This window comes from Desmodus rotundus, chromosome 10 (genome assembly GCF_022682495.2).
Source record: "Desmodus rotundus isolate HL8 chromosome 10, HLdesRot8A.1, whole genome shotgun sequence".
Taxonomy (NCBI): Eukaryota; Metazoa; Chordata; class Mammalia; order Chiroptera; family Phyllostomidae; genus Desmodus; species Desmodus rotundus.
The window spans coordinates 37,370,671-37,397,245 of NC_071396.1; the positions used below are offsets into that span (position 1 = coordinate 37,370,671).

Genomic DNA, 26,575 nt, shown 5'->3' on the forward strand with positions numbered 1-26,575 from the left:
TTTTGGCACTCTCTTTTAAGTAGCCCCCCCCCCCCCCCCATCTAACCCAGCGCCTTGAACCTGAGTGTGCGCTGGTGCCAACTTCTCGGAGCCTTCTGGACTTCTTGTCCCTCCGGGTTTGGCAGCAGAATTCCCTTTAAGGAATGGACAGGAGGTGCCCTGCCCCGACTGCCAGCAGGGCTGCTGCAGACGGGGCAGCTGGTGGAACCGCCTCTCTGGGCCTGGTGCTGGCCCGCCACCCACAGACGTGCTGAGAAGCATTGACTTTTGCTGCGGCTTCTGCAGCAGTGTTTTTGAGCACGGATCATCTCTGTGACTCTGTCCACCCTGATCTCAACAACCTTGAGGACCTGGTTTTCAAAGACCATTTCTTCACTCCCATAGCCTTTAGATAGTTTTCGGAACGACCCAGAAACTTGGTGAAAGAACCTGGTTAGCAAGCCCTGTTCCGACTAAATAGTTCTTAAGTTTCTTTTACAGTTATTCCCACTTGATGACATTTTACCTGAAAATTAAATTTTTAGCCTCCCAAGGTTGGGTTTCCTTTTTTTTTAAAAAAAAAAAAAAGGTTAGAACTTACTACAAGTCTGTCTGCACACATTCAAGTGACGTGTTTCACGCCCCCCGCTTCCTCTGTAGCAAGACCTACGAAGATGATGGGTAAGATGGTCCCTAACCTCCAGCACCTTCCAATCTCCTCAGGGGAAAAGTCAGAACATTTCTTCCTGTGCCCTAACTGAAGAAGAGGTCAGCTCCCCATAAAGAATCCTGGTCCGTGGTGCTATTTCTGTGGGAGCTACGGTGGTAGCCAACCGTGTTACATCCTGACATAATCCAGAATAAGAATAGGATTTCGGGAACTGAGACGGAAGAGTGTGTAACGCGCCCCTTAGCCTTTCCCAGACGCCACTTCCCTCACCTGTCCTGACCGGACTCACAGAGCACACAGTCCGTGGGGGAGTCTCAGGTAGGCGTGCTCCGTGCCGCTGATGGAGAGTGCAGGTGCAATACTCCGGATGGCCTATGGCAGCGTGAACACCATCAGGAAATTTTTAAAAACCAGGTATGCGTTTATTTATACCCTGCCCCATTCCACAAAGAGTTTGTGGAGTGTCACAGTTTAAGACCAATAAATAAATACATAAATGATTCATTTCTGTCCTCTGAGAAAGCCCGTGGGAGATGGGCGGAAAGGGGGGGTCATTCCCCAGGAACGAGTGTTGCCTCGGGTTGGTGTGGAGATTGAGACCCTAGTGCTGTGCGCCCGTTTCTCTGCTCCTGCGGCAGGTAGTCATGGCAACGCTCGCGTGGCCCTACGAAGACCCGCTGCCCTGGCGCTCAGCCTCCCCAGGGCTCCGATCTCAGCTCACCTCTAACACATGCACGACTAACGGGCCAGCGGGCCTTGGCGTGTTGGTGGGAAAGCTCGACCACGCAGCACAGAAAGAATAAATCTTTCCTGCAAAATACATAAGGTCAAGGATTACAAGCTGTTTACTTTGGCCTTAAGGAATCCTGCGTGGCTCCTCCTCACATTCTAGTAGAGAAAGGTCGCACTTGGAGTTGGGGGTCAGCAAATGCATTTACTAGATACTCACCATGTGTCTGTCACTGAGCTGAGGTGGGGGGTGCAAAGGAGGCTGAGACACAGCCCCCACCCCCACCGCCCTCCACAAGTGCACCGTGCGGTCTGCACCTCAGAAGAATGCTGACCCGCTAAGCCAGCCGGGGCTGGTGACTAAACCCATTTCAAGTAGCTGCATTCATCGGTCTCCACTCTTTAATGCTGCCCTTACACCTTGAACTTCGTTTTCTGTACTGCTGGGCCTGACGCTGAGTTGCTCATGACCACCTCCCTTTACAAAGGTCACACCAGGTCAGCTGTAGAGGAGAGGGCCCCATCTTTCACTGACCGTCAGAGGCAGACATTCATGCTTAGAAACCGACCCTGGTTGTTCAGACAGAAGGTAGAACAAACCTAAGATACACCGCCCTGCTTCAATGTCCATTTATTCCTGTTTGTTTGGTTTTGTTTTTTACCGTAGGACCAGCTGCTCTGTGAAGAAGGCAAGGATCACGTCTGTTTCTTGTCTCCACTGTTCCCCCCCGTGCCTGGCCGAGAGAAGTGGCTTGGTCGGTGTAAACTAAGTGGATAAATTAAAGAATGATTAAAGAGTGATTTGGTGCCTGCAACAGGCAACCAAGCCTGTTCCTGCTGGTTTGGGCCTTGAGGAAGAGGCACAGCAGTCCCACACAAGTGCCAGCAGCACCCTGCATGAGCTGTCCCTCCGTGTCCTCTGGCTAAGGAGTGGCATTCTCCCATCCTTCTCACTGACACAGCTTCGGTGTTGTTCTGAGCGTCAAAGCTCCCAGTCATGGTGCCCGCTGTGAGGACGGCCACGTGCCACAGTTCCGGCCAATGGCCTGGAAGCAGAGAACTTTGGGGAGCTTCTAGAAAGATGAACAGGGTCAGACTTATCTGTAATGTTTCCCTTTGTTCCTAGTTGGGAGGCAGGCTTTGCTCCTAGAGCCGCAGCAGCCACCTCGCAACCACGAGGGTGAATTTCGTAGCTGAAGATGATGAAGAAGAAAGAGGAGTTTAGACCCTTCCTGGTGTTGTCCAAGAGCTGCCCCGCTCCGCCCATGTCTGGGCTTCTTGTTATGTGAGAAAAAGAAGTCCCTTTATGTCACCGTAGTTGGGTGTTCTGTTACCTGTAGCCTCTAATGCAGTGATTACGAATCTGTTTCAGCACTCAAAAGCAAGCGATCTTACATTGCTCTCAACCGTTTCTCAACAAGGACAAAGAATGTTTTGTTGATCAACCATGAAACAGGTACGCCTACGTTCTGCTTCTTCCCCCAGAGAAAGATATTAAATTATGACTGAAGGCGGGACAGACTTTGGAGGAGATCCCTATTAAACTAACCTCTGAAATGTAAGGAAAAGAAAAGCTGGTACTTTGGAAAGTAGTATAAATGGCACTTGGAGGCCACTCCAGGGGGCCCATGCCAGCGTTAATTAGGGCGAGGGGCCTGCCATTCAACCAGGAGCTTTTATTGGCGACTTTTCCCAGAACCTTTGTCAGCCAGAGGACTCTTATCAAAAGTGTTGTGAATGAGGTCGGATGGAGCCCAGCCGGGGAGCGCTAGGGGAGCCACAAAATGCTGAGCAGTGTGGCGATTGGATGGGAAACAAAACCCTGGCCGCCCACTGACAGGTCTTCACAGGCGCACCCGCCCACAGACGATTGTGTCCGCAACCCTGCGCTTCTGGCTGGTCTCACCCCGTCCCCTATCCACGGACTCGGAACCCGAGGCCCAGCGTCCCCGAAACTGACCACAGGACCCGGGTCTGGTCAGCCGCATGCAAACAGGGCCACCCTGTTTCCCCCGCACCATCCGCACCCAACGCTGTGCCCCAGCCCACGGCGACAGGAACTCCGAACACATTTGCCAGGGGATTGAAAGTCAGTTTTTGATCTTTTTTAAAAAATGTGCCAGGATGTAATAGACTAGGTTACATAGGCAGCTCTTTAAAGTAGAAAATGGGAAGAAATAGCCCCTCACATGCTGAGCTTACAAAACTGATTTTAAGGGGATAATGAACAGCCCCCACCTCATGGCATCAATCGTAAGGGGTGTTTTCCAGAATTTTTTTTTAGTTTATTGATTTTAGAGAGACTGAGGAGGGAAGAGAAACAGTGATTTGTTCTTCCACTTATTGATGCAGTCACTGGTTGATTCTTGCATGTGCCCTGACCGGGGATCAAACCTGCGACCTTGGCGTATCAGGACAACGCTCTAACCACCCGAGCTACTTGGCCAGGATTGTTTTTTGTTTGTTTGTTTGTTTTTAGAATTTTGGGTAGTTGCACATTGAAACAGTGCGCACGAATGACTCACCCATAGCGTTGTTCCCAGGCATCGACATTAACAAGTATAAAATACATACTCCAAAAAACAGTAATACCAGCCTAAGGCCAGCCAACCCTAGCTGTGTGTACGTATTTCTCAGATGGCAGAGTTGATACCTCCAATCAGTAGGGATGCTATTCAACTCCTTACCTGGGTGCACAACACAGTTCAAGAGAAATCCGATGAGTAACAGAGAGAAACACGGTTCTATTTTGTTTTGGGGGAACGGCATTGCTTTTATAAGGTAAGAGGTGACGTGCTGTTTTGCAGGCAGGGGAAGGACACAGCGAGAAGGAACTAGAGATCTGGGAGGGGACAGGAGGAGGGTAGTAAAGAATTGAAAGCACCAACAGGAGGCCAGGCTGGACCAAATTTCTCTTACAAAGTCAGCTGTAAATGACAGAGGAAAAGTGAGGCCATGGAGAGTGTGGGGTCCCAGGCAGGGGCGTTGCAGGTCTTCAGCTGGTGAGTGGATGGGCAGGTAGGTGGAGGGAGAAGGGTGTGGAGGGGTGAGTCTGGGAAGTTGAGGTCTGGATCAGCACCAGGGGCCGTGCGGACCCCCACCAAGTTCTGCAGAGCCATTGCCTGAACAACAACTTTACTGAGCAACGGGTGACATTGACAAAACCAGCCTGCCCGTGCTGACTTTCAGGAGGGGAATCTCAGAACAAGTTATTCTTCTTTAAAATTACTCACCCAATTAAAGAAAAGCAAAACGTAAGCATAATGTTCGGCATGAAATCAGAAGGGAAAAAACCAGCGCACAATGTAACACTCATCAGCTCCACAGGCAGTTGCAAAAATCATTTCTAACAAATCCAGCTCTGTCTTCTAATAACTTCCAGATGCCAACTCAGGAATGAGACGGATGATTTACAATGGAAGAGAGAAATCCTGATGAGTTGGGCAGGGCAGCCGTGTTCTCCGTGAGTCAGATATGGAATGACACAGGGATTCCATTTCCACACAGAGTCTGCCACAGACGCAGGGCACAGGATATGTGTCCAGATGCACAACTGCCTGGGCCTGAACAAGCTGCCTGCTGTGAGCGGATCAATGTTGCGAGGGGGCTGCAAACCGGGAAGGAGACGTGACCCATTCCCGAACAGACGCACTCTATGTCAGAACGTCTGCAGTCCGGGTCCAGGTCGGGCTCGCGCAGTGGGGGGTGGGAGAGGTGGTGGGGTTCTCTATGCAGCACCCCGGATCGAGAGAGCCCTCCCTTCCCTGCCCCAGCTCCACTGGGCAGCCAGGGGAGAAACAGGGAGGAAGGGGGGAGAAAGCCTGAGCCAGCTCAGCCCAGGGCAGCAGACGCTCTGGGTTGATGGAAGGGCAGTTGGCAGCATTGATCTGACTAGGCAAGTCCCGTCCTCAGACTTGGAACCAGAGACAGCGTCTTTTTGCCCGTAGTCTGGGGTCTCAGCATCCCATCGACCCGCACAAGCTCATCCTGCAGGCCCTTCGCTTTTGGTGTGATGGCTTCACCCCTGCCACCCGGCCGACTGACCTTGGATTTTTTTTTTTTTAAATATATTTATTGATTATGCTATTACAGTTGTCCCATTTCCCCCCCACTCCACTCCATCCTGCCCAACCCCCTCCCTCCCACATTCCCCCCCCCATAGTTCATGTCCATGGGTCATACTTATAAGTTCTTTGGCTTCTACATTTCCTACACTATTTTTACCCTCCCCCTGTCTATTTTCCACCTATCATCTATGCTACTTATTCTCTGTACCTTTACCCCCCTCTCCCCCTCCCACTCCCTTATTGACAACCCTCATGTTCTAGTTGTTTGCCTAGTTTGCTCTCGTTTTTGTTTTATGTGTGGTCGTTAATAACTGTGAGTTTGCTGTCGTTTTTACTGTTCCTATTTTTGATCTTTTTCTTAGGTAACTCCCTTTAACATTTCATATAATAAGGGCTTGGTGATGATGAGCCTCTTCAACTTGACCTTATCTGAGAAGCACTTTATCCTCCCTTCCATTCTAAATGATAGCTTTGCTGGATACAGTAATCTTGGACGTAGGTCCTTGCGTTTAATCTTGGGTAATGTAATTATGATGTGTCTTGTTGTGTTCCTCCTTGGGTCCAGCTTCTTTGGGACTCTCTGAGCTTCCTGGACTTCCCGGAAGTCTATTTCCTTTGCCAGATCGGGGAAGTTCTCCATTATTTGTTCAAATAAGTTTTCAATTTTTTGTTCTTCCTCTTCTCCTTCTGGCACCCCTATAATTCGGATGTTGGAACGTTTCAAGGTGTCCGGGAGGTTCCTAAGCCTCTCCTCATTTTTCCAAGTTCTTGTTTCTTCATTCTTTTCTGGTTGAATGTTTGTTTCTTCCTTCTGGTCCATACCATTGATTTGAGTCCCAGTTTCCTTCTCATCACTATTGGTTCCCTGTACATTTTCCTTTGTTTCTCTTAGCATAGGCTTCATTTTTTCATCTGTTTTTCGAATAGATTCAACCAAGTCTGTGAGCATATTGATAACCAGTGCTTTGAACTGTGCATCCGATAGGTTGGCTATCTCTTCGTCGCTTAGTTGTATTTTTTCAGGAGCTTTGAAGTGTTCTGTCATTTGGGCCATTTTTTTTGTTTGTCTTGGCGCGTCTGTTACTTTAAGGGGCGGAGCCTTAGGTGTTCACCGGGGCGGGGTAATGCTGGTCGCTGGGCTGTGATGCTGTACGTGGGGGCGGGGCCGAGAGGGAGCAATGGCGCCCGCCTCACTCTCCTCCGGATTTCAGTCTTTCACTCCGCTACCCACAATCAAACTGGGCCCCTCTGGTGCTGGTTCCCGAGTAAGTGGGCCTGTGCACACTCTAGGCCCCTGTGGGTCTCTCCAACAACCTCTCCTGTGAGGCTGGGAGTCTCTCCTGCCGCCCCAACCCCCAGGGGCGCTTTCAATCAGAGGTTTGAGGCTTTATTTCCCCGAGCTGGAGCCCTGGGTTGCGCAGCGGTCTGCTTCTCTGCCCGCTGTTCGTCCGGTTTATCTGTGGGCGAATGTGGTGCCGCAATGTGCTATCCGCCACTCTGCCTGCCCCACTCTCCGCCACTCTGAGTCCGGCCCTCTGGGTTTATCTGTGCAAATGTGGGACCGCAGGGTCTGCTAGTGCTCGGACTGCCTGCGCCATTTGTCCCACACTCCGCCAGTCTCAGTCCTGCCACAGCCACGCGAGTCCTCTCCACCCCAGTGCCGTCTCCGCCCCTCCTACCAGTCTGGATGAATGATTATTTTTTGTTTCCTTGGTGTTGGTCCCCCTTGCTGTTCGATTCTCTGTCGGTTCTGGTTGTGCGAGGAGGCGCAGTGTGTCTACCTACGCCGCCATCTTGGTTCTCCCCCTGACCTTGGATTTTAATGCCCAGGTGCCATCATGGGCCCCTGGTCTGTGCCTTGCTGCTTCATCTGCAAGATCTGGTTCCCCACGTGTGTTGAAAGACGCAGAGTGAGGCGGCCCACGTACGGTATGATTAAAGAGCACTGTGAGCGTGCCAAGTGCTATAAATATGGATCATGTACTAGCTGAGAGGCGGTCTGGAAAACCGGGCCCCTTCCCTCTGCCCTCGTGGCACTTGGCCTTGGATGCTGTCACATTTTCCCAGGAGAATCCCAATCGTGGTGACTTAGAAACTCCCCTGTATTTGGAAAGTAATACCTCAAATACTTTTTCTTTTTTTAAGTCTAATGACATAGAGCTTATTTTGTTCTCTTATGTAATCTCTCCTAAAGGAATCACTAACCTATCAAATTTTAAGCCACATAATATCAGGAATATAATGTGAGAAATATCTTGCCCTTTGCTATGTCAAATAAGAAGGAGAGATTTTCAAAAATTTACATATATATATCTGCCCTGGCTGGTGTAGCTCAGTGGATTGAGTGCAGGCCTGTAAACCAAAAGGTCGCCGGTTCAATTCCCAGTCAGGGCACATGCCTGGGTTGAGGGCCAGGTCCCCAGTTGGGGGTGTGCCAGAGGCAATCAATTGATCTCTTGCACACTGATGTTTTTCTCCCTCTCTTCCTCCCTTCCCCCTCTCTAAAAATAAATAAAATCTTTTTAAAAATATTTATAATATATATATACCCACAGCGTCAACCCGATACACCAAGGTTGCGTGTTCAATCCCTGGTCAGGGCACATGTGAGACTCAATTAGTAATAATGCATCAGTAGGTGGAACAACAAATCAATGTTTCTCTCTCTCCATTCTCTTTCTAAAGAAAATAAAATAATAAAATACAATAAAACAAAATATATCCACCAATTCGGAGAATGGAGAGAGGGAAGTTGGAACAAATTCACTTTTGATGCCAAAGTATTCAAGGAACAAGAGGCCAAAGATGCTGGTGTCGAGACAGTACACCCGGACAGGAAGGACTTCGAGTGGGTGTCCACTCTGCGACCCGTCACCTGCCCCGCCAGCCCCGACCCAGGACAGACACAAGCACTTGTCCACTTTGTTCTTCATTGCAGGTGCTAAGCATTAGCAGGAAAACTGGGCCATGTCACACAATGTGGAGTGTCCTCAACCCACTCCCGATTCCTCTCACTCATGCCCCGCCCCGTCCACGCCTGGGTGTCGCACGCAGTCAGGAGCGCACATCCTGAGTCAGAGACAGGCCCCAGCACGTGCAGAGGCTCGGCGCCCAGCCCTGCCTTCCGAAGCATTCCTTGGTGTTCGGTGTTGAGCTGGGCAAACAGCAGAGCTGGCTTCACAAGCATGATGGCCCTTCAGGAGGCTCCAAGGAACGGACTGTGGGCAGGAGCTACAGAGAGCAGGACTCGAGGGTCTGAGGAACTGACCCTCTCCAGAAATGAAATGGGTGTCGTCCTGAGAGGGTTCCCTTCCGTGGAAACTGATCATGTCCAAGTCTAGTCTTCAGTAGGTGGCTGGACTGGCGTTTGGGACCCCTTTCAATTGAGACAGCCGAGTCTGTGCCGTGGCTTTGAAATACAATAAGACATGCACTCGTCACAGCGGGCACAGGGGCCACACGGTTGAAACCGGGTTTAGGGGGTGGCATCACAAGCGCCCTGCACACAGGAGAGCGCCACTGGAGAAGTGAGGGGGTTTTAAACCAGGGGGCAGTGTCTAAGCACAGCCTTGGAGAACCAGGACCAAGTGTTGACACGGAAACAGCGTGTGTGGGGCACTACAGGACAGACCTACGAACGGCCAGAAGCTTTAGGAGTGTGTAAAGACCCGACCGTGAACGGTCTGTCAGGACAAGGCGGCACCGAGAGACTGCACTGCGTCGGTGTCGTGGAGGAGCTCGTGGAGGGAGGCCTGGAGACTCGCAGTCAGGGCAGTGAGCTGGGAAGAGGGATGACGGGAGGGGGAAGAAAATTATCTCAGACAAAACAGAGAAGTGGGAATTCCGGATGACTCAGGAATTTCTGTTGGGAGTGACTGAGTGGAGGAGAAACACAGAAGATCAGGAGTTGGGTTTTGAACATGTCGACTGAGTTACACACGGGACATCCCGTGGGGACTGTGTGAGAGTCGCCCCCAAGGCAGGGCTGGAGCCCGAGAAAGAGGCTGGGAGCACGGAGTGGAGTCTCGCCACTCAGGATTCCTCTTTTTCCAAGCAGAGCTTTCCCTCTGTGCCCCACTGTCCCGGTCGTGAGGGTCTCACCAAAGCCGCCAAGTTCTTCCATCACACACCCCCAGTCACTGTCACGTGACCCAGAGATAGAAACCCATGACAGGCTGGCGTAACTTGCTGTTGGGTAGTTTTTTCTTTAATTTATAGAAAATTTCCAACACAGATAGAAGCAGGCACAGCAGCATAAGGAGCTCCCACGCTTCAAAAATGACCCATTGAAGACCAATCTTGTTTTGGCTCTCCCTTTCTCCGCACCCTCCCGTCCGCAGGATACTGAAGCAGATGCCAGATCTCTGGGAATTCACTCTCGAGTATCGGGAGGCGTAGGATGTCAGCGAATACCAGGAATTTTTGCAGCCTTGTTTCTACCACGTTGATGAAGTCAGTTTGACGAAAGAGAGGATGAAGCGGACAGAAGGAAAAATTGGAGAGAGCCCTGGGGCCAGGTTGCCGGGTGGGTTAGAGTGTTGTCCCGATACACCAAGGTTGACAAGAATCGGCCAATGAATACATCAATAAGTACAACAGCAAATCAATGTTTCTCTCTCTCCCTTCCCCCCTCTCTCTAAAATGAAGTAAAAAAAAGATTTTTTTAAAGAAAAAATTAAAAAGAGTCTTGGTAGGTTTTGAGTCATGTTTCCTGATGCCCCAGAGGCCTCTCCGCAGTCTGCCTGCTTCCCGTGAGGCACCCATGTCCCTTCCTGCCTCCACCAGGCTGAGCTGCTGACCTTCACAACCAGGCATCCTGCCTGAGATGCACCAGCATCCACCTGAGGACAAGCCACACCGGGGGCGGGGCCCCTCGAGGACAGACAGCTTCCCTCCGCCCCAGCCCCTCCTAAAGACATGCCCCGATCCTGGCAGCAGGAAGAGACCTCTCCTGTCTCCAACGCAGGTGTTCAGGTCAAGCACCCCCCTCCTGTGACTCATTCTCTTCCGTCCTCCAACTGTACGGTATGGGTGTCTGCGTTGGCTTCCTGCTCCAAACCGGACGCCTCCTGCACGCAAGTGGGTCTTTAGCCCCATCCCAACCCCGACATCGTGCACCGCGTGACATGCTCAGGAAGCTGCGGTCACGCAAAGGGCCAATGCCGTCTGTGGCGTGAGAGAAATGGACGCACGGGGGTTTAGGGGGGTTTCTCTGGAGCCTTTCGAAGTCGAGTATGTGCAAGAGCGAGAGGCTTCACCATCATCACTCAGAAATACGGTCGTCAGAGAGCCCAGAAAACTGCGTCGCGGCGATGTAGTATTAATTTAGTGAGAGATAAAGGCTGCCAATTGGCAGCCACAGCTACAGCCCTTTTCAATAAGCCCCTTAAGGAAAATGTGCTGCACTGTATTTTCTTTCATTTCGGAGCAGAGAGGCGCATTTTCGGTAAATAACTCCTCAAGCTCAGGTGCGCTGCACTCACCTGCAGGATCCTGGGAAAGGCAGAGGCTGCCACCTGAGCAGGTCTGGCCCAGGTCTCACAGGGCAGATTCCTGGTGCTCCTGTGTTGGTTTGTGGGCCACGCTTTGAGTATTGGGGATGTATACAGTGGTGCCCAAACACAGCTTCCCACTGAAACTGGCGGGGAGCTCCAAACACTACTGATGCCTGTGTCATGCCCCAGGCACTGGGCGGAACACTGGCCTGTGCCCTGGGCTTTGGGAATTTTGAGACATCCTCAAGCGATCTGAAAGTGCAGACCTGTTTGGGAAGAACCGAAGCAAATTCAGTCCAGAGTCAGACTCAGAACAGCCGGACCCGAGTCCTCTGCTCCCTGTTGGCCGGCGGGGTTACCGCAGGCACATCGGTTAATGGTGCACCGGTTTCTGAAATACCTGGAGACACCTGCTCTCCGGACTCCACCTTCCCAGGTGTGCAGTGAGGAGCAGGCTCCCTGACCTCCCCGGTCTCTCCAAATATTTTGAAGGCCGGAGGTGGGTGGGCACCTAAGAGTCACCAAGTGTTTGACAAAGGCTTGGAACACTCAGTGCCTGCACATTCCACAGAAAGGGCTGGCCCCGACGGGCTCCTAGGAGATAAGCTCCAGCTTTGGAATGCTCTGCCTGATAAGGGACTCGGAATACCAGGGCCCTTGTTGCACCACAGCAGCCGGCTGAAGGCCGGAGCGTGCTGTCCGAGGAGGGCCCGAGGCCTCGCCGTGTCTCTCTGACCTCTAAGCGTCTGAGGTCGGCCATGCAGGTGCTCTGGGCCCCGGGGTTGGTGCCTCCACAGAGCCTTGCAGGTGTGACCGTCACACGCCATCTCTGGGACAGTGAAGTGCTGTTTGTGCACATCCACCACAGGGACAATGGGGAGCAGTGCCTGGCCTCCCAGACTCTGCCCGTCACAGCGCTCCGCCAGCAGGTTCTCACCGGCGCCCTCCCGCCACACCTGGCTGTGACTGTAAAGAGGCGGCGTTTCTGGGCTCCTTCTGCCACATCTGTGAACCTGAGAGTGGCCTTGGGCACCCCCAGCGCCGGGGCCGAGAAGGAAAATAGTTCCTGTCGTCACACCCTTACAACAAAAACCATCCCACCTCCAGAAAACTTCAGAGAGCGATACAGCCAATGCCCAGGTACGCCCCCCGCCCCACAGAATAAATAAATGCATTTTGTGATATTTGCTTCAGTTCTTCCTTGTATTGCTTTTCTGGATTAAGAAACAAAACAGAAGCAAATGCGGGGTTTTTTGGTCACCCACCCCAGCCCCGGTCCCTGTGGCAAGCTTCACGCTCTGTGGGTCCCTGCGTGGGGCCTTGCCGCCTCGCTGCATCCCTGCTTTTCAGACGGACCGGTAGGTAACGTGTGCACACGTGACTCAGCCTCGATGGCAAAAACGTGTACTGCGTGGTACTTACTGGTGCCAGGCATGAGTGGACACCGGGGGCCAGTCCGCTACTCTCAGAGGCCTTCCGACCTGAGGAGAGAAGAGAGGCTCGCTGAGGCCCGCCTTTCTGTGCTTTCTCGGCAGCCCTTCCTGAGCACGCCCAAAGCCTTCCTCCTAAACTCGGGCACAGAGGCTGCCGTCCCCTGCTCCCTGCACGTCAGGCCCAGGGATCCGTGCCCCGTGTCTGCAGAGGGTGAGTGTGGGCAGGACTGGCTCCAGCGGCCGCGGCCCTGCCTCCGTAAGTCACTGTGTCTTCTAGACCCGTTTCCCCTTCTGCAAGAGGGGGTGGCTTGAGTTCTCTAGATGGCCTTCTTTTTTTTTTTTAATGTATTTATTTTAGAGAGAGAAAGAGGATGGGGGAGGAAAAGGTAGAGAGAGAAAGAGAGAAACTCTGATTTGTTGTTCCACTTACTGATGCGTTCCTTGGTTGAGACTTGTATGTGCCCTGACGGGGGATCGAACCCGCAACTTTGGCATGTCAGGACGGCACTCCAACCCACCGAGGCCCCTGGTCAGGGCAAGACTAGATAACCTTTCAAGTTCAACTCCCACATTCTAGGCCCAAAATTCTATGGACCTTAAAACAGTAACAACTGTTAACACATCCTGGGAACCTCTGGACAATGGCCACACCGAATTACTGCCCTGCCTGGATTCCTAGGAGCATTGTTTTTACAATGTAAGGGGAAAAAAGGAGGGGCCTGACAGACAGACTATTCCACAACAGTCCTGTCCCTGCTGCTGTGAGCAAATTCAGTTCCTCTTTCAACTTGCCTGAATCCAGGGCTCACCTCCCGCGCTCCAGGCAGCGAGCAGGGGGGAGGGAAAGTGAGAGGGGGCCCAGAGAGAAAAGGCGCAGCCATGGGGGGAGACGCCCTCCAGGTGGGAAGGACCGGGGGAGTCTTTGTGGAGCAGCTGGCGTGGCAAATCGATTCCTTATTTATGAATCGGTTTGTGCCGACCCTGTGCTGTGAACTGTGTATCTGAGGACCCTGGGTCACCTCGATAAATGACAAAGCCGGAGTCTTCACCTGCATGCGAGGAGTCCCCGATCGCCTGTGACAGAGCTGAACAAGGGCACAAAATCCCGTACAGCCTGATGGCACAGAAGATTAGTGTCATTAAAATTTTTTTAAAGAACAGGTCAAAACGTCAGGTCAAGACGCCAGAGAAACTGCCGAGGCAGGAGCGTGGGCAGCCTCGTATTTCTCGCTGGAAGAGCATCCCCCATGTGTGAATTAACAACTGGTCTTGGCCAAAGAACAAGAGACGGGATTTGTCATGCATTCGACAACTGGATTTTCCATTATTTCCTAAAGCGGAATCTACTTCTTTCCCCGGAAACCACAACCCACAGGGGCACAGAGTAAATGAGATGTAAATATAAACAACAACCCCGGAAGGGTAGAAAAGGGCTCCTTTAGGGGACCTGCCAGCTGATGTCACAGTGAAGTCAGATGCAATGACTCACCACCTCTCTGTTAACTGAAGAAAAAGGGGGAAAACCCGGGGACAGTCGTGAAAACGGTGCAGTGACGGAGGACTCCCGGCAAAGCCACTGTCCCAGCACCTTTTCCCCTAAGCCACTGGCCATAAACAAACAAAACCTTCTCTGGAATTTGCCCTTTCTTTCCTGCTCTGGATGACGGACTCCATCTGTGAGGTCCTCATCCGAGCCCAGAACCACAGAGCAGGACGGAGGGTCTGGCTCAGCCACCATGGCGTGACCGGAGGCAGCCAACGCATCAGCGGTGTCGTTAATCCAGTTTAATTGCCTTGACTCAGCCCCCGAGCCCCTCTGCCCTCACCCCTGTTTTCTTGAGGACCAAATGCCCGCCCAAAGAAGTCAGCTGAGAGCCACTTCCGAAAACTACACGTCAGCTGTGGACAGGGCGACGGGGAGAGTGCTCCGGGCAGACCCTCCCTGCACACTCCGGTCACACTATGTGCTTCAAAAGTTGCGGCGTGGGTCCCACCTGATACATTACGGTGGCGATTGCATTGGTTTGGGATATGGCTTGGGCGCCAGGACTTCCAAAAACGTCCCTTCTCTGTCGTGTATATAGGGGTTAGGCTTACTGACCTCACACCCCCAAAGGTTGCCTGTGGAAGACGGTTCTGCGAGGCCCCAAGGGTCAGAACCCAGGCTAGGTGTCACCTCAGCGTGGATGCTCTGGGGAGGGAGGAGGGGCGGTGCCCGTTCCCTGGGTACGGGGATCACGGGAACCGAGAACCACGCACCCAGGGGCAGAGTCAGAGGGCTCGGACTCGGATGCAGTGGCGAAGAGCGGGCTGGGGACAATGCTCTAACCAACCGTGCTCTCTGGGCAGGGATCACTCTCTCTCTTTTTAAACTCCCTCAACGTCAAGGCCCTTTGAGGGCGAGGAGGAGAGGAAATGAAGAAGTAAACAAAATAGGTCGCTTGGCTGAAACATCAGCTTCAAGGCCGGGGATGGCGGCTGTCCTGTGTGTGTGTGTGTTCTCCGGGGGCCTGTTAACTAGCACGCACTTCACTGGGAAGACCGCCTGCAATCAGGCTGCTGGGTGTCTCCCCGAGACTCCTCAGGGCGGGGCAGAGAGGGGCCGCCTGTCCGCGCCAGGGTGGCAACACTTTACAGATGGCGACGGCTGTGCGTCTTCGGGGATTCGAGAACATCGCATCGATTTGTTTTCGTGTTTCCCCCAAATGTTGGACAAAACCCTTAATCGGGAAACTGGCTGGAAAACAGATGTCGGGGGTGAGTAAGGCGTCCCAGCTGCCATGGCATCTGTCCTTTTCTGGGAGTTTCTGGAGTTTGGGACTCGCTGGCTCCGGGACGCTGCCACCCAGGGAGGTTCCTGTGAGCCACGGGGTCTCCAGGCTGTTTTGAGGACCCCAGGGAGCCAAGCCCACCTTTAGGGAAGCACGGCACATGTCTGCCTCACTTCCGCTGGGGTGCAACTGTCCTGAACTCATTGTAGTGCAGGTGTCCTACTGAGTGTGCAAGACTGTGGCAGGCTTTGGAGAACAGGGTGAGTGGGACGAGGTCAGTGCTAGGAGGGGACCACCCTGTGAGAAATGCCCACGCTGTTTCCACTTACGGTGGCACGTGTGCCCTGCGGAGCGGGGAGAAGGAACAGGAACACCTCACCCAGGCTGGGGCCAGAGAAGCTGCCCGGAGGGATTGCACCCACGAAGGGTTTTGAAGGGTTATTAGTCAAGGGACGGGGGCTCTGCGGGAGAGGCCAGAGACAGGGCAGGCAAAGATGGGGACGTGTTTTAAACGCCGGGTGTGGACAGAAGGAGGGGCACGTGAAAGGCAGGAAGCAGACTCCCCAGGGGTGTGAAGTACATCGCCCTCCCTGGCCTCAGCTCCCTGCATCCTAAGAGTGTGGGCATCTAGCCCTCTTTTATACACGAGAGCCCTGGAGGTGGCTCAGTCGGTTGGAGCGTCATCCCAATACGCCAAGGTTGCAGGTTCGATCCCCGGTCTGGGCACATACAAGAAGCAACCAATGAATGTGTGCAAATGAGTGGAACAACAAATTGATGTTTCTCTCTCTCTCTCAATAAAAATTAAAAAAAAATTTTTTAAACCCGGAGCAGAGAACACGCCAAAGGCTTCCGTATAAGGCTCTTGACCGCCAGGGCCTGCCTGCTCCCATGGTCCATGACAAGGACACCGAGACTGACCACTGTAACACAGCCGGGCTCTGACCGATGCAGCCCGTGCAACTCCAAGACTGTAGTCCCCTGCGTGGGCATGGTGGTGGAAAAATGGCAATGGCCCCCAAGGGTGTCCACCTGCTATTCTCTGGAACCTGTGAATCTGTTACCTTACATGGCAAAAGCCGCTGTGCAGGTGTGATCTAGTTAGGGACCTCGAGGTGGGAGATTGTCCTGGATTAGCTCGGTGGGCCTGCTGGGACCTCCATTCCTGCGGAAGGGAGGGAAGGAGATTGGAGTTAGCGGCAGCAGCAGAGGTAATTTCAGAAAACGAGACTAAGAGGTGACTTGAGGGAGGGGTCAGGAGCCAAGAAGGCAGGGGGCTTCTGGAAGCTGTAAAAGCCAGGAGCAGATTCTGCCCCCACCCTGGGACCCCCTGAAGGGACCAGCTGGCCGACAGCTTGGTTTTAGCCTGGGAGATGGGCTTTAGACTTCTGACCCTCGGGGCTGCAGGAGGATGAATGAGTGGGCACTGTCTTCAGCCGCTGCATCTGCGATGGGTTGCAGCAGCCCCAGGAAACACCGGAGCATTAGACACATTTTCTGTCACAGCGCCACAGGCTCAGTGCATCTCGGAAAAACTGACTGAGGAAATGGCCAGTGGAACCGATGACCAGCTCATTCTTTTGAATAAACATCCTCAGTGATAGCACGCTGCCCTTTTTGACTAAGTTCAGCAAGTATTTTTTGGGCAACCGACACCAGGCACTGTGACAGCTAAAATGTGGTGAAACACGTTATTTTCCTGCAGGTAGCTCCCTTCCATATTAGGAAGGAAGCAAACATGAGCCCACGAATCTCAGGAACGAAAACGGAAAATGTACATCCTCAGAGGCTCCCAACGCAGTGGACGGCAAGCAGGGGAGCCATTGTCACCTGCGCTGTCACCTGTGTGCCGAGTGGCAGGGGACCAGAGGAAAGTGGCCGGGGTTTTGGCTGCTAGAGAGCAGGGCTGGGCAGCCCGGGGGGAGGCCTGGGAGGGGCACAGGCACCGACTGCACGGTGCCCCACTCATACTATGTGCAGGAAGAGACAGGGCATCGCAGGGCTCCACACTGCCCCCATCTCCTGGGGCCTCGGGACGCACCCCCTGTGGATGAGGGCGGACAGCTGCATCACAGACAGCGCACGCACCTCCTCTTACCTGTCTCCTCGTGCTTGAGTGGGAGACTCTCGGACTTCTGAGCTGGGGACCGTGGAGTCGTGGAATTCGTCCTCCTTCGCTGATCTGGGGTGCTGCCTGACCCTGTCCAGAGCAGCTGGCCCAGGCCCACCAGCAAGGGAAGCCCCCGTTTCCCCACACCCTCAGGCACAGCTGTGTCACCAGATCTGATACACCCGAGGGACACAGTTATATCCTGGTTTGTCACCGGTGAGGTCGCCCTCTTTGGGCACAGCTTGTACCGCCCGAGGCCCCAGAAGTCGACAGCTCGACCCCTTGGTCACTTACGCAAGCAGGCACACGTCTACTGAGTTTCGTGGCTGCTTCATACACTCTGAACACCCCGTGTGACCTGCCTTGTCGGGCGTCCAGCTTGCAAATATTTCCTCCCCTTTACTGGTCGTCGTTTCTGCTTTGTCTTTAAGCCGAATTGTTTTCTAGTGAGTTGAGCATACCAGGATTCTATTTCCCAATTTGAGTTCTTTAAAGTGTTTCGGTTAAGAAATCCTTCCCTGACTGGATGTCACGAGTCTGTTTTCCTAGGATTTTTTTTTTCCTGAGTGTGTTTAACGTACAGCTGTTTCCATTACACGGAATGTTTTGGGTTTTTTTACATTGTGTTCTGCGTGGTGTGTGACATCAGCCCCTCACTGCTTTTTCCCTTTGGTGCTCCCCCCCAACCCCCCGCACCAGCCACAACCTCCTTCCCGAGTGTGCGTGCATGGCCGAGGTCTCTGCCGTCACTGCTCCCCCAGGGCCAGCTCTCCACCTGTGCACGTTTCACTGTGTGGCTCCCCGCTGCCTGCTGGCCCGAACCCTCCGTTTTTCTCTTCTCCGAGATCTACCCCAAACCCCAAGGGTGCGATTCACAGACCACTCAGGTATAAAGTGGGCCTGGCTAGGCACTGTTCAGAGCAAAGTCATTTTTACTGCAATGAAATTTTTAAAAGGCCATTACATTAGTTCCACATATACACAACCGACTTGATAACCGTTAGTCATTGCGAACATTCAAGAAACACAGATGAGGATTGGTCCACGGCACAGTTCATATCCAGAAGGAAAAAGGTTAGCAGAGCGATGGTCAGGCGCTTACGCCGCCCACTGGAGCTTGTCCGGGGCACCCTTGCCTCAGAAGGGAAGGGAGGCTTGTCCTGGTCCGGCCACCTGCACAATTGGTGCCCCATGGGCCTGGGGCGGGGGCTCGGCCACAAACCAGCTCTGGCCGTGAGCTCCGGCCTACGGGAAAGGGGCCTACGCCATGGCGGGGCCTCTTCTCGCTGCCTCAGGCCCCAGGCAATTGGGGAAGTGGTAACAGCAGGTGGCCCCTTTGGGCAGGAGACAAGGGTTTGGTGAGGGGAGCAGGCCCAGCACCCTAATGAGCAAACCTGTGTTTCCTGGTACCACAAAGGCCATTTCTACGGTGACCTGTGGCTGCCTGCTGCTATGAGGGACCCGGCCTGGCCTCGCTGGGTGGCAGGCCCTCACGGTGAGCGGGCCGGCGGGTGAGAGCCGACGGCCACGTCCCGGCCCCTGGCACCGACACGCAGAAGCACGTCACCCGTTCTCCGGGACCTCGTCGAGAGGCAGCCCCAACACTGTCATCGGGGCTGGTACGGGGAACGCACAGCCTCTCTGTGGGCACCAATCCACACACCCGGCTCTCCGTCACCCACAAATCCTCGCCTCCCGGGACTGAGAACTGAGTTGGTCTGTACCCCGTTGGGTCGAATTGAAGCGAGAGGAGGAGATTCCAAGCCCCAGGAAGCAAGACCTTGTCCGTGTCCCCCCACCCCCAGCCCTCAGCGCCCAGCAGACATGGGAACAGCCAGCGGGTCAACCTCACGCATCACCTCAGAAACCCCCTCAAGTTCCCTCCAAAAAACAGAAAGACAAACACACACAAAACCCCTGACACTTCCCAACTCACAGGCTAAAGGCCACGGTCTGTTTTCATTTTACTGAGAAATCACTCTTTGATCCAAAAGCTGTTTTTGTGCCTTTTTTTTGGAAATAATTACACCTATCGCCTGGGCCAGCTGCGGACCGCCAGGCAGAGGTTGCCCGGCCGGGCCCCCAGGGAAGCCCCTGGGGTCTGGTGTGTTCCGGGGAGCACACAGCTCCTGCCTCCCGCCACTCCCCCGAAGCCAAGGCCCCGGAGCCAGGACCCCACAGCCCTGCTCACAGAGCATGACGGCCGCTCTGGAAGCTGAAGTCTGCGTGAGTTTGGAGTCTAGGAACCAGGGTCGCGCAAAGAGGCTGCTGACTGCGGGCGCCCCACCTGGCAATGCTGAGCCCAGCAGATGGGGCTCCCCAAGTGAGCTGGGCCCCCAGGGCTGCTGACAGGCTCACCCCTAAACTATCTCCAGTGTCACTGAGCAGAATGCACCCTCTCGAGGCTGGTCCTGGAAAGCCACCTGGTGGCACAGGACAGGCAGCCGGGCACCCCCCCTCCCGTTCACACCTCTGCACAAGGGCCTCCGGGACCCCGGGCGTGCCTCCTGCGGGCCCTGGGCTGCACGAGGCCAACCCTCACCAATGGAGCACAGAGGAGAAACACCAGCCCACCGTCCTGGCACCCGGTCCTCGAGCCACACGCACTGGGAGGGGGCTGCGCATCAGCACTCACTAGAGACACTCACTCTGTCCCCACACAACAGACACGGGCACAGCACAGCTATCGGGACAGGGACTCAGGGCACACCGCACGAGGTACACGTCCACAGCACAAGAGACACACAGGCTTGGTGAGCTGGGGGCGGAGGAGCCACGCCCACCTGTGTTCCCGACCGAGGCTCCTCGTCCAGCTCACAGGACACAGGCGGTGCCTCCCGCTGGCCTCTGTTGCAGGTGCCTGAGCCCCACCCACCCACAGAAGACGGAGGCAAGCAGAAACCAGGTCCCAGCTTCCTGGGTGGGCCCGGGGCTGGGGGGGCCTGGGTACTCCGGGATGTAACCAAACTCTCTTCAGTGACACTTGTCTGTGATTATACACAACCAGGTGTTAAGGTCCCAGTGGCCTTGCCTCCCGAAGACACAGGTTCAACACAATAAATACAACTGACCCCCAGCGCCTAGCAGGGCTCCGGGCCGCAGTGGGTTAGGGCTGAGTGATGCTGTGCCTGTGGGCACTCTGCGGGGGAGGTACCCTCTGCTGGGGGGCTTCTGCGGCAGAGCAAGCGTGGAGAGGGGTGGCCCCACTCACATGGGCATCCCCGTCACAGCCTGGGAGGCACTGTGCAGCGGCGGCCTCGCTCTGTCCACGGCTACTCAGAAAACGGCGGGAACATGCCCAGGTCGGCGAAGTCCTCGATGTTGTAGTTGCCTGTCCCCTGGGTCGGGTCCCCGGGCATGGGCAGCATGTCCTGCAGGAGGGGGACAAGGGAGGTGCAGGTCAGTCGGGCACCTGCAGGTCCCACTCGGCCTCACGGCGGTGTGTCTACTTAGGGGCCAGCCCGGGAGCAGCCCCAGCCCCTCAGGGACGCTCTGCAGGGGTCCTCCAACGTTGAAGACTCAGGGGAGCTGCTCCTTCCTGGGTGCTCCACTCCCACAGGGAAGCGTAACTGCAGTACACAACCCCACCTGCTTAAGGCCGAGCCTGGGCACAGGGCGCACGAGGGCCTGGCGGCGGCGGGGAGAACCCAGCCTGGCCCCAAGCCGGCACACCCAGTCAACTGTGGAAATGCAGGGGGAACGCAGCGCACGAAGGGGCGCAGGGGACCATTGTGGCCTTCGTCACTGCATACTCCGAGGGCGCGGCCAGAGCCCGACACCCCTAGACTTCCCTTTCGTCCCTCCAGTGCTCTGGGACTCAGACTACCCACCCAGACCGCGGGAGTGGCTACGCCTCAGTTCCTCACGGCAACTCTGCCGAGGGGCGTTCTGTTGACTTTTTGGTCCACCAGACACGCCGGGAAAAGAGAATTCTACGGCCCGGTGAGTTTGGGCAGCAAGGCACACGCTACCTCCCTGCTGACACCCTGGGTCCGCACCAGTGGGGTCAGGGCTCTGCCGCCCTGCCACCAAGCGGCTGCTCGACCAGCGTCCCACACACTCCTGGGACACACAGTTCTGTTTGGCCTCGTGATCATGAAGAGCTAGGGAAGGGAACTCCACCCTGCAGGGCTGCTGGGAGGAGTGAGGACGGGCCAGGACGTTACAGAGGGCCGAACAGGGTAAGCTCAGCAGGTCGGTGGGGGCTAGGCTGGGGCCGGGGCGTGGCGCCCTCTGCCCCTTTACAAGGACTGTGCCCTTTGGAGACCTGGCACGACATCTGGGTTCTAGACCTTTGCCTGTGAAGACGCTGCCTGGCCTGGTGGGCGAGGGCGAGGGGGAGAGGGTGGGGCTCACGGACAGCTGGCCCTCGGGAAGGGGGATTACGGTCCTGGGAGTCGCAAACCCTCCCGCCCCGTGGCACCTGCCCCGCCGCTGCTTTGCGGGGCAGGCCTGGGGCTCCGGGCCTGCCAGAGGGCAGCCAGGCTCTTGTTAGACTGGGTGGCAGGACCGAGTGCCTGGCCAGAGCCAGAGTCCCCACCGCAGCAGGGACCCAGGCGACGGGAAGCGGAGAGAAGACACGGGGACCTTCGAGAAGGCGGTGGCCGCTGCACTTACCTGGAACACTTCGCTCTGCCCGGGCTGCTGGTGCGCGTGCTGCTCGCTGCTCTGCTGCCCGTGGTGCTGGCTCTGCCACTGGGACCAGACTTCCGAAGGCCGCCCGGGGAACTGCCCGCTGCTCTGCCCGCTTTCAGCTGAAAGACCCGAGGGGCGGGACGCCAGTGTGGGTGGAGGAGCTCCCTCAGCCCTCCTTCCTGCTGGGGCCCTGGCCGTGCCCCCCAAACTCACATGTGAGGCCGTAATCCCCAGGACCTCAGAACGTCACTCTGTTTGGAGCTGACTCCAAAGAGAGGTCGTTAAGGTGAAATGGGGTCACTAGGGCAGGCTCTAGGCCAAGACGGCTGGTGTCCTTGACAGAAGATCAGCCCCGGCCGGGTGGCTGGGGAGGTGGTCCCAGCACCAAAGGATGTGTGCATGGGCCCCACTCTGAGCTTCTAAGGGCGGCTCCACGGAATAACATGGCAAGGACGTTCAAACGCTGGACACGAGGACCCGCTACAAGTCAACAGGATTAATGCAGGGGGGACAGCTGAGTCCTGCGGAGGGACAGATGGGGTCAAGAAATGCTGCACCCCATGGCCTCAGGCTGAGGGGGTTGAATGTGGCTTGCGGGGGGAGGCGGCTGGCAACCCCAAGTGGGAGCTGGGACTCTGCAGCGGCCGTCCATCCTAAGGCTGACAGACAGCGGACGCGCAAGCCCTGACAGCTGGGCTCCACCTCACACTCCCTAGGAAGTGCCCCTTGACCCCACTCTCAGATGTCCCGTGGTGTCACCTGGGAGCGTGGAACACTCAGAAAGCATTTCTGTGGGCTCTCCCAGGAACCCCAGCCCCAGCCCCCACCTACCAAACCCCGGAGTCCTGCTGGCCAGACTGGAGTAGGCGTTCCCGCTGGGCGAGGAGGTCGCGGGGCTGGACAGCGGGCTGTAGGAGGCAGGGTCGGCCGGGTAGCTGTGGCTCGTTCCAATCCCAAAGGGGGAGGACTGCGTCTTGCTGGACTGAGAGGACATTTGCTATAATCAGGACAAAGTGAGCGAGTGGAACGTGCCCCGTGGGTTCGCAGGTCCCCGCCCTGGGCCCCAGGTGGGTCACCACCACCCGCAGGTCTGGGAGCAGCAACAGCACCTACTCTGGGCTGACGGGACCCCACCCACGGCCCTCCTGGCCAGCCGGGCACAAGGCCTGGGATCCAGCCCACAGGTACTGGCCCAAGAATTGCAGCACATGGGCCCCGGATCTTCGGGGTGGGTCACCCGCCCCTCAGGCTACAGTGACTTGGGTCCCCAGGCTTCTGGTTATGGGGCCTTGGCACCTCGAGTGCCGAGAACTCCCTTGGCTCGAGCTCCTGCGCGCGCAGCCCCAGGTTGCAGCCAGGACCAGGCACACAGTGTGCCCAGCTCTGCTCTCCCAGCGGTGAGGCAGTGCCCTCAGGGAGGCCAGTACCTGCCCAGGAAAGGGGGGCCGACTGCCCGTCCACGCCACCTGGCTCTGGTTCAGCTGCCGGGACATCTGGGGCAGGTTCTGGCCTGCCGAGGATGACGACTGGATGTCATTCACTCCAGGCACGTGCACCACTGAAGAGCTGGGGGGAAAGAACAGGCACCTGTCCTGAGACGCCCTGCCCAGCACCACCTGCTGGACCACCTCCATTCTTCGCCCCACCTCTCCCCCTCTCTCCGCCGATGATCCCCAGGAGTAGAGACGCCTGTCACTATAAACGCCAGCCTTGCGCTCACTCACTCCTTGGAGCTCTGGCTGATCTGTTCCTTGGGGGCGCCTGTGGGGCTTAGGGGTTCGGGAAACAGGCCGTGGGCTATCGATGTGCTTGCTCTCAGGGGAGAGACGGGCCTGTCTGTGGACGCTCCCGAGACCCACCCACGATGGAGTCCCAACTCCTCCGCGTGGCATTCAAGGCCCCGCAGTCTCAGCCTATTTCTCCCAGACTTGAAGCCTCCCATCTCTCCCGTCTCCTGGACTTCGTGCCGCCTTCTGGTGGCCTCCCATCTACGCTCCTGTTTCCCCAACGGGTCCCAAAGCCGGGCTCTGCCTCCAGCAGTGCACCCGGGGCTTCCTCAGTGACCTACAGAGTCCCGAGAGGCCAAGAACCAGGCTGGGGAAGGCCGACACGCTGCCTGCACCCAGGCGGCCCTTCAGGCTGAGACCTCAGGCATGATGTGCCGCGTCGTCCTCTCTTCCTTGGATGAGGTGTGGCCTCTGGGAACCAGGGGACAGGGCGCGCCTGGCTCCCTTGTCGGATGTCGGCAGCCCTGCCCCACCCAGGCCCAGACTGGAGGCTAGCTCAGTCCCTTCTCCCTGACAGATCCCAAGCCACCAGCGCCCTCAGCCTGGCCCAGGGCCTGCAGACAGTAATCACACACACAGAGCCCAGCGGGGACCCTCAGCCCCTGCCCGCTCCCCGGCACGTACCTAAAGGCCTTGCCCGAGTGTCCAGCGGGGAACGGGCTTCCCTGAGAGTAGATCTGCTGGGTTCCCGTGGCTGAGGCTGAGCTCATCATCTTTTTCTCCGCTGGGGAAAGCAGAGCAAGGGTTATGTTCCTGGGTCCCCGGCCCCCCAGACCACGGGCGGCTCCCCCTTGGGGCTCTCCTTCCCTGCACCTGACCCCTGGGCTAGGACACACGCCCCCGGGCGGCAGCCCCTGCCGAGGGTTGGGAAGAGCCAATAAAGTTCTTCCTCAGACACTATTTTACCGGATCCTTCCACCCCCACGGAATGGGAGCGTCTATGTGGGAGGACGGGGGCCATGACCAGGACGACAGGCTCCGGCGCTTGTGTCCTGGGCGGAAACCCCACTCCCGGGGTACAGCTGAGGTTGCACACACATACACCTTTTATGTCCCTGCCGTTCTGACTTCCCTTCGCTCTGCTTGGCTTCTGTCACATTTTGACAGGTTACTATTCAGGAGTTATCAGCCAGGAGTCCTTGAACGTCACCTCATCTTAACCCCTCTTGGCAGTCCTGGCTTCCTGACACCTTGCTTTTTCTTCTGAGTAGTTTGCAATTTGCTGACAATTTCCTTGTCTTCTCTTGGAAGCGAGACTACTTTCCTTCCTTCTTTCTTTTCCCCATTAATGGTTGTGTTTGAGCACGCGGGAAGCGATAGTTCTCTATGAATGTCAGAGAGAAAACAGTGTGCACTGCTGAAAACAATTCCGGTTTCATACCCCAGGTCCAGACCAGCCTGGATCTTTTCTGACCTGATTTGATTCTGGTTGTCGTTTTTGTCTCCTAACGGCGTGTACGTTAACCCTGGTGTGCGTAGCTTCATTTTTTATCCCTGCGGTCTCTCCATGCTGTCAGCTCTGCTCCTGGGTGTCGCAATGCAAGTCACATTTCACATTGGTACCCGTAGACGGTGCGGGCCTGAGGCTGCTTTCTGTGGTGCCCGAGGAAGAAGGCAGTCCGGTTGCTGGAAAATGTTTGGATCACACGTTTTCTTCACCTTTCTGTTTTATCTGTTGATTACCCGCTATTTTGTCATCTTTATGGGAAGGCGTCTACGTTTGTGTGCTAGTGCGTTTTTCTATACTAGTACAGACGGATTTCCCGGAGATGCCGTGCATGCCTCAGAAACTCCTGCTTCTCCTCCTGCTAGGCAAAGCCACCTTTCTCTCAGCAAGTCCAGGGTGCACTGATGCGGGTGGAGAGCACGTCTGGGTGGTCGGGGAAAGCAGCAGCAGGAGCCTCCCCACCCTGGGGACAGGGCTGTCGGTGGCTGGACTCCGTATGGCGTCGGCACCCCAGGCCCTCCGTGGGCTGTAGCCCGGCGCCTACTTCCACGTCTCCCCGTTTGGTCTCCGGCCACGTTGTCCTGATGCTGAAGCCGTCCACGGCGCACACCGGCATGGGGACTGAGACCTGCTCTCTTCCAGCCGCCAGGGCCTCTCTGCACGCCTTCACCCACACCGTCCCCAGCGTGTTCGTCCTCACAGGACCTTACTGGGGTTCCCTTCCAACAGCAGTGTTTCCCTTGGGGTGAGTCAGCTGCTCTCTCCAGCTTCTGCTGACCCTGACTACACCGTATCCTGCAGAAATGCTTCGACCACGTGAACATGCAATCTTCCTTCTGAATTTTGGAACCGATGCGGACATTCCCAAGATTTATGAGTTGCTACTCCTAGCGGTAATCAGAGTGGGAGGGGAGGGGGCCACACACAAGGGTTCCACTGGGCGCCCTCACTGAGAACTGCGCCTCTGTCTCTGCAGCGGCACCATGTGGGGGGACAACCTGGTGACCCCCAAGGGTCCAGGGTGAGCTGTGGGAGTCTACGTGAGTGAGAAAAACGATTTAGATCCCTGAACGATCTGGAAATGAGCTCCTAAGAAACTGTCACGTGGAAAAAGTAAGTTACCAAATGGCGTGAGCTCAATTTTGTACGTAAAAGGCATTCCACATGCATTAAGAAGATAGAAAGGACATACTTTTAAAAATGATTACATCCAGGTGGTGGGATGACGGGCCATGTTTTTGGGTTTTAATGCATACTTTTACTTTAAAACGTGGTCCTTATGTTATGGGTTGAGTTGGGGGGGGTGTTTGGTTTTTAACAGAGACTTGCCTTCAGTTACAAAAACCAGAGTGTCTTGTGGGTCAACAGCGTTCGCTTCTTCCAAACTTTCCAACTTTGAAGACATGATGCCAGAGGCCCCAGGTGATGGGTAAGGAATAGGCGGGGCCAGAG

The 26,575-nt window shown here is 55.6% G+C and overlaps 1 protein-coding gene across 7 annotated transcripts in view; it reads right to left on the reverse strand.

Moving 5' to 3' along the window:
* Positions 1-18,145: 18,145 nt before the first annotated feature.
* The window catches only part of ARNT2 (aryl hydrocarbon receptor nuclear translocator 2), a 70,757-nt gene continuing 62,327 nt past the window's right edge, over positions 18,146-26,575 (reverse strand). For 6 of the 7 annotated variants that reach the window (XM_053913198.2, XM_053913197.2, XM_053913199.2 and 3 more), the window contains 5 exons: positions 24,301-24,400; positions 23,317-23,455; positions 22,721-22,871; positions 21,872-22,008; positions 18,147-20,625 (listed from right to left, as the gene is read on the reverse strand). In XM_053913198.2, the coding sequence (XP_053769173.1) occupies positions 20,527-20,625; positions 21,872-22,008; positions 22,721-22,871; positions 23,317-23,455; positions 24,301-24,400 (626 nt within the window). In that variant the 3' untranslated portion in view covers positions 18,147-20,526. Of the gene's footprint in view, positions 20,626-21,871; positions 22,009-22,720; positions 22,872-23,316; positions 23,456-24,300; positions 24,401-26,575 lie in introns of all 7 variants that reach the window. The other variant, XM_053913204.2, reaches the window with a different exon arrangement.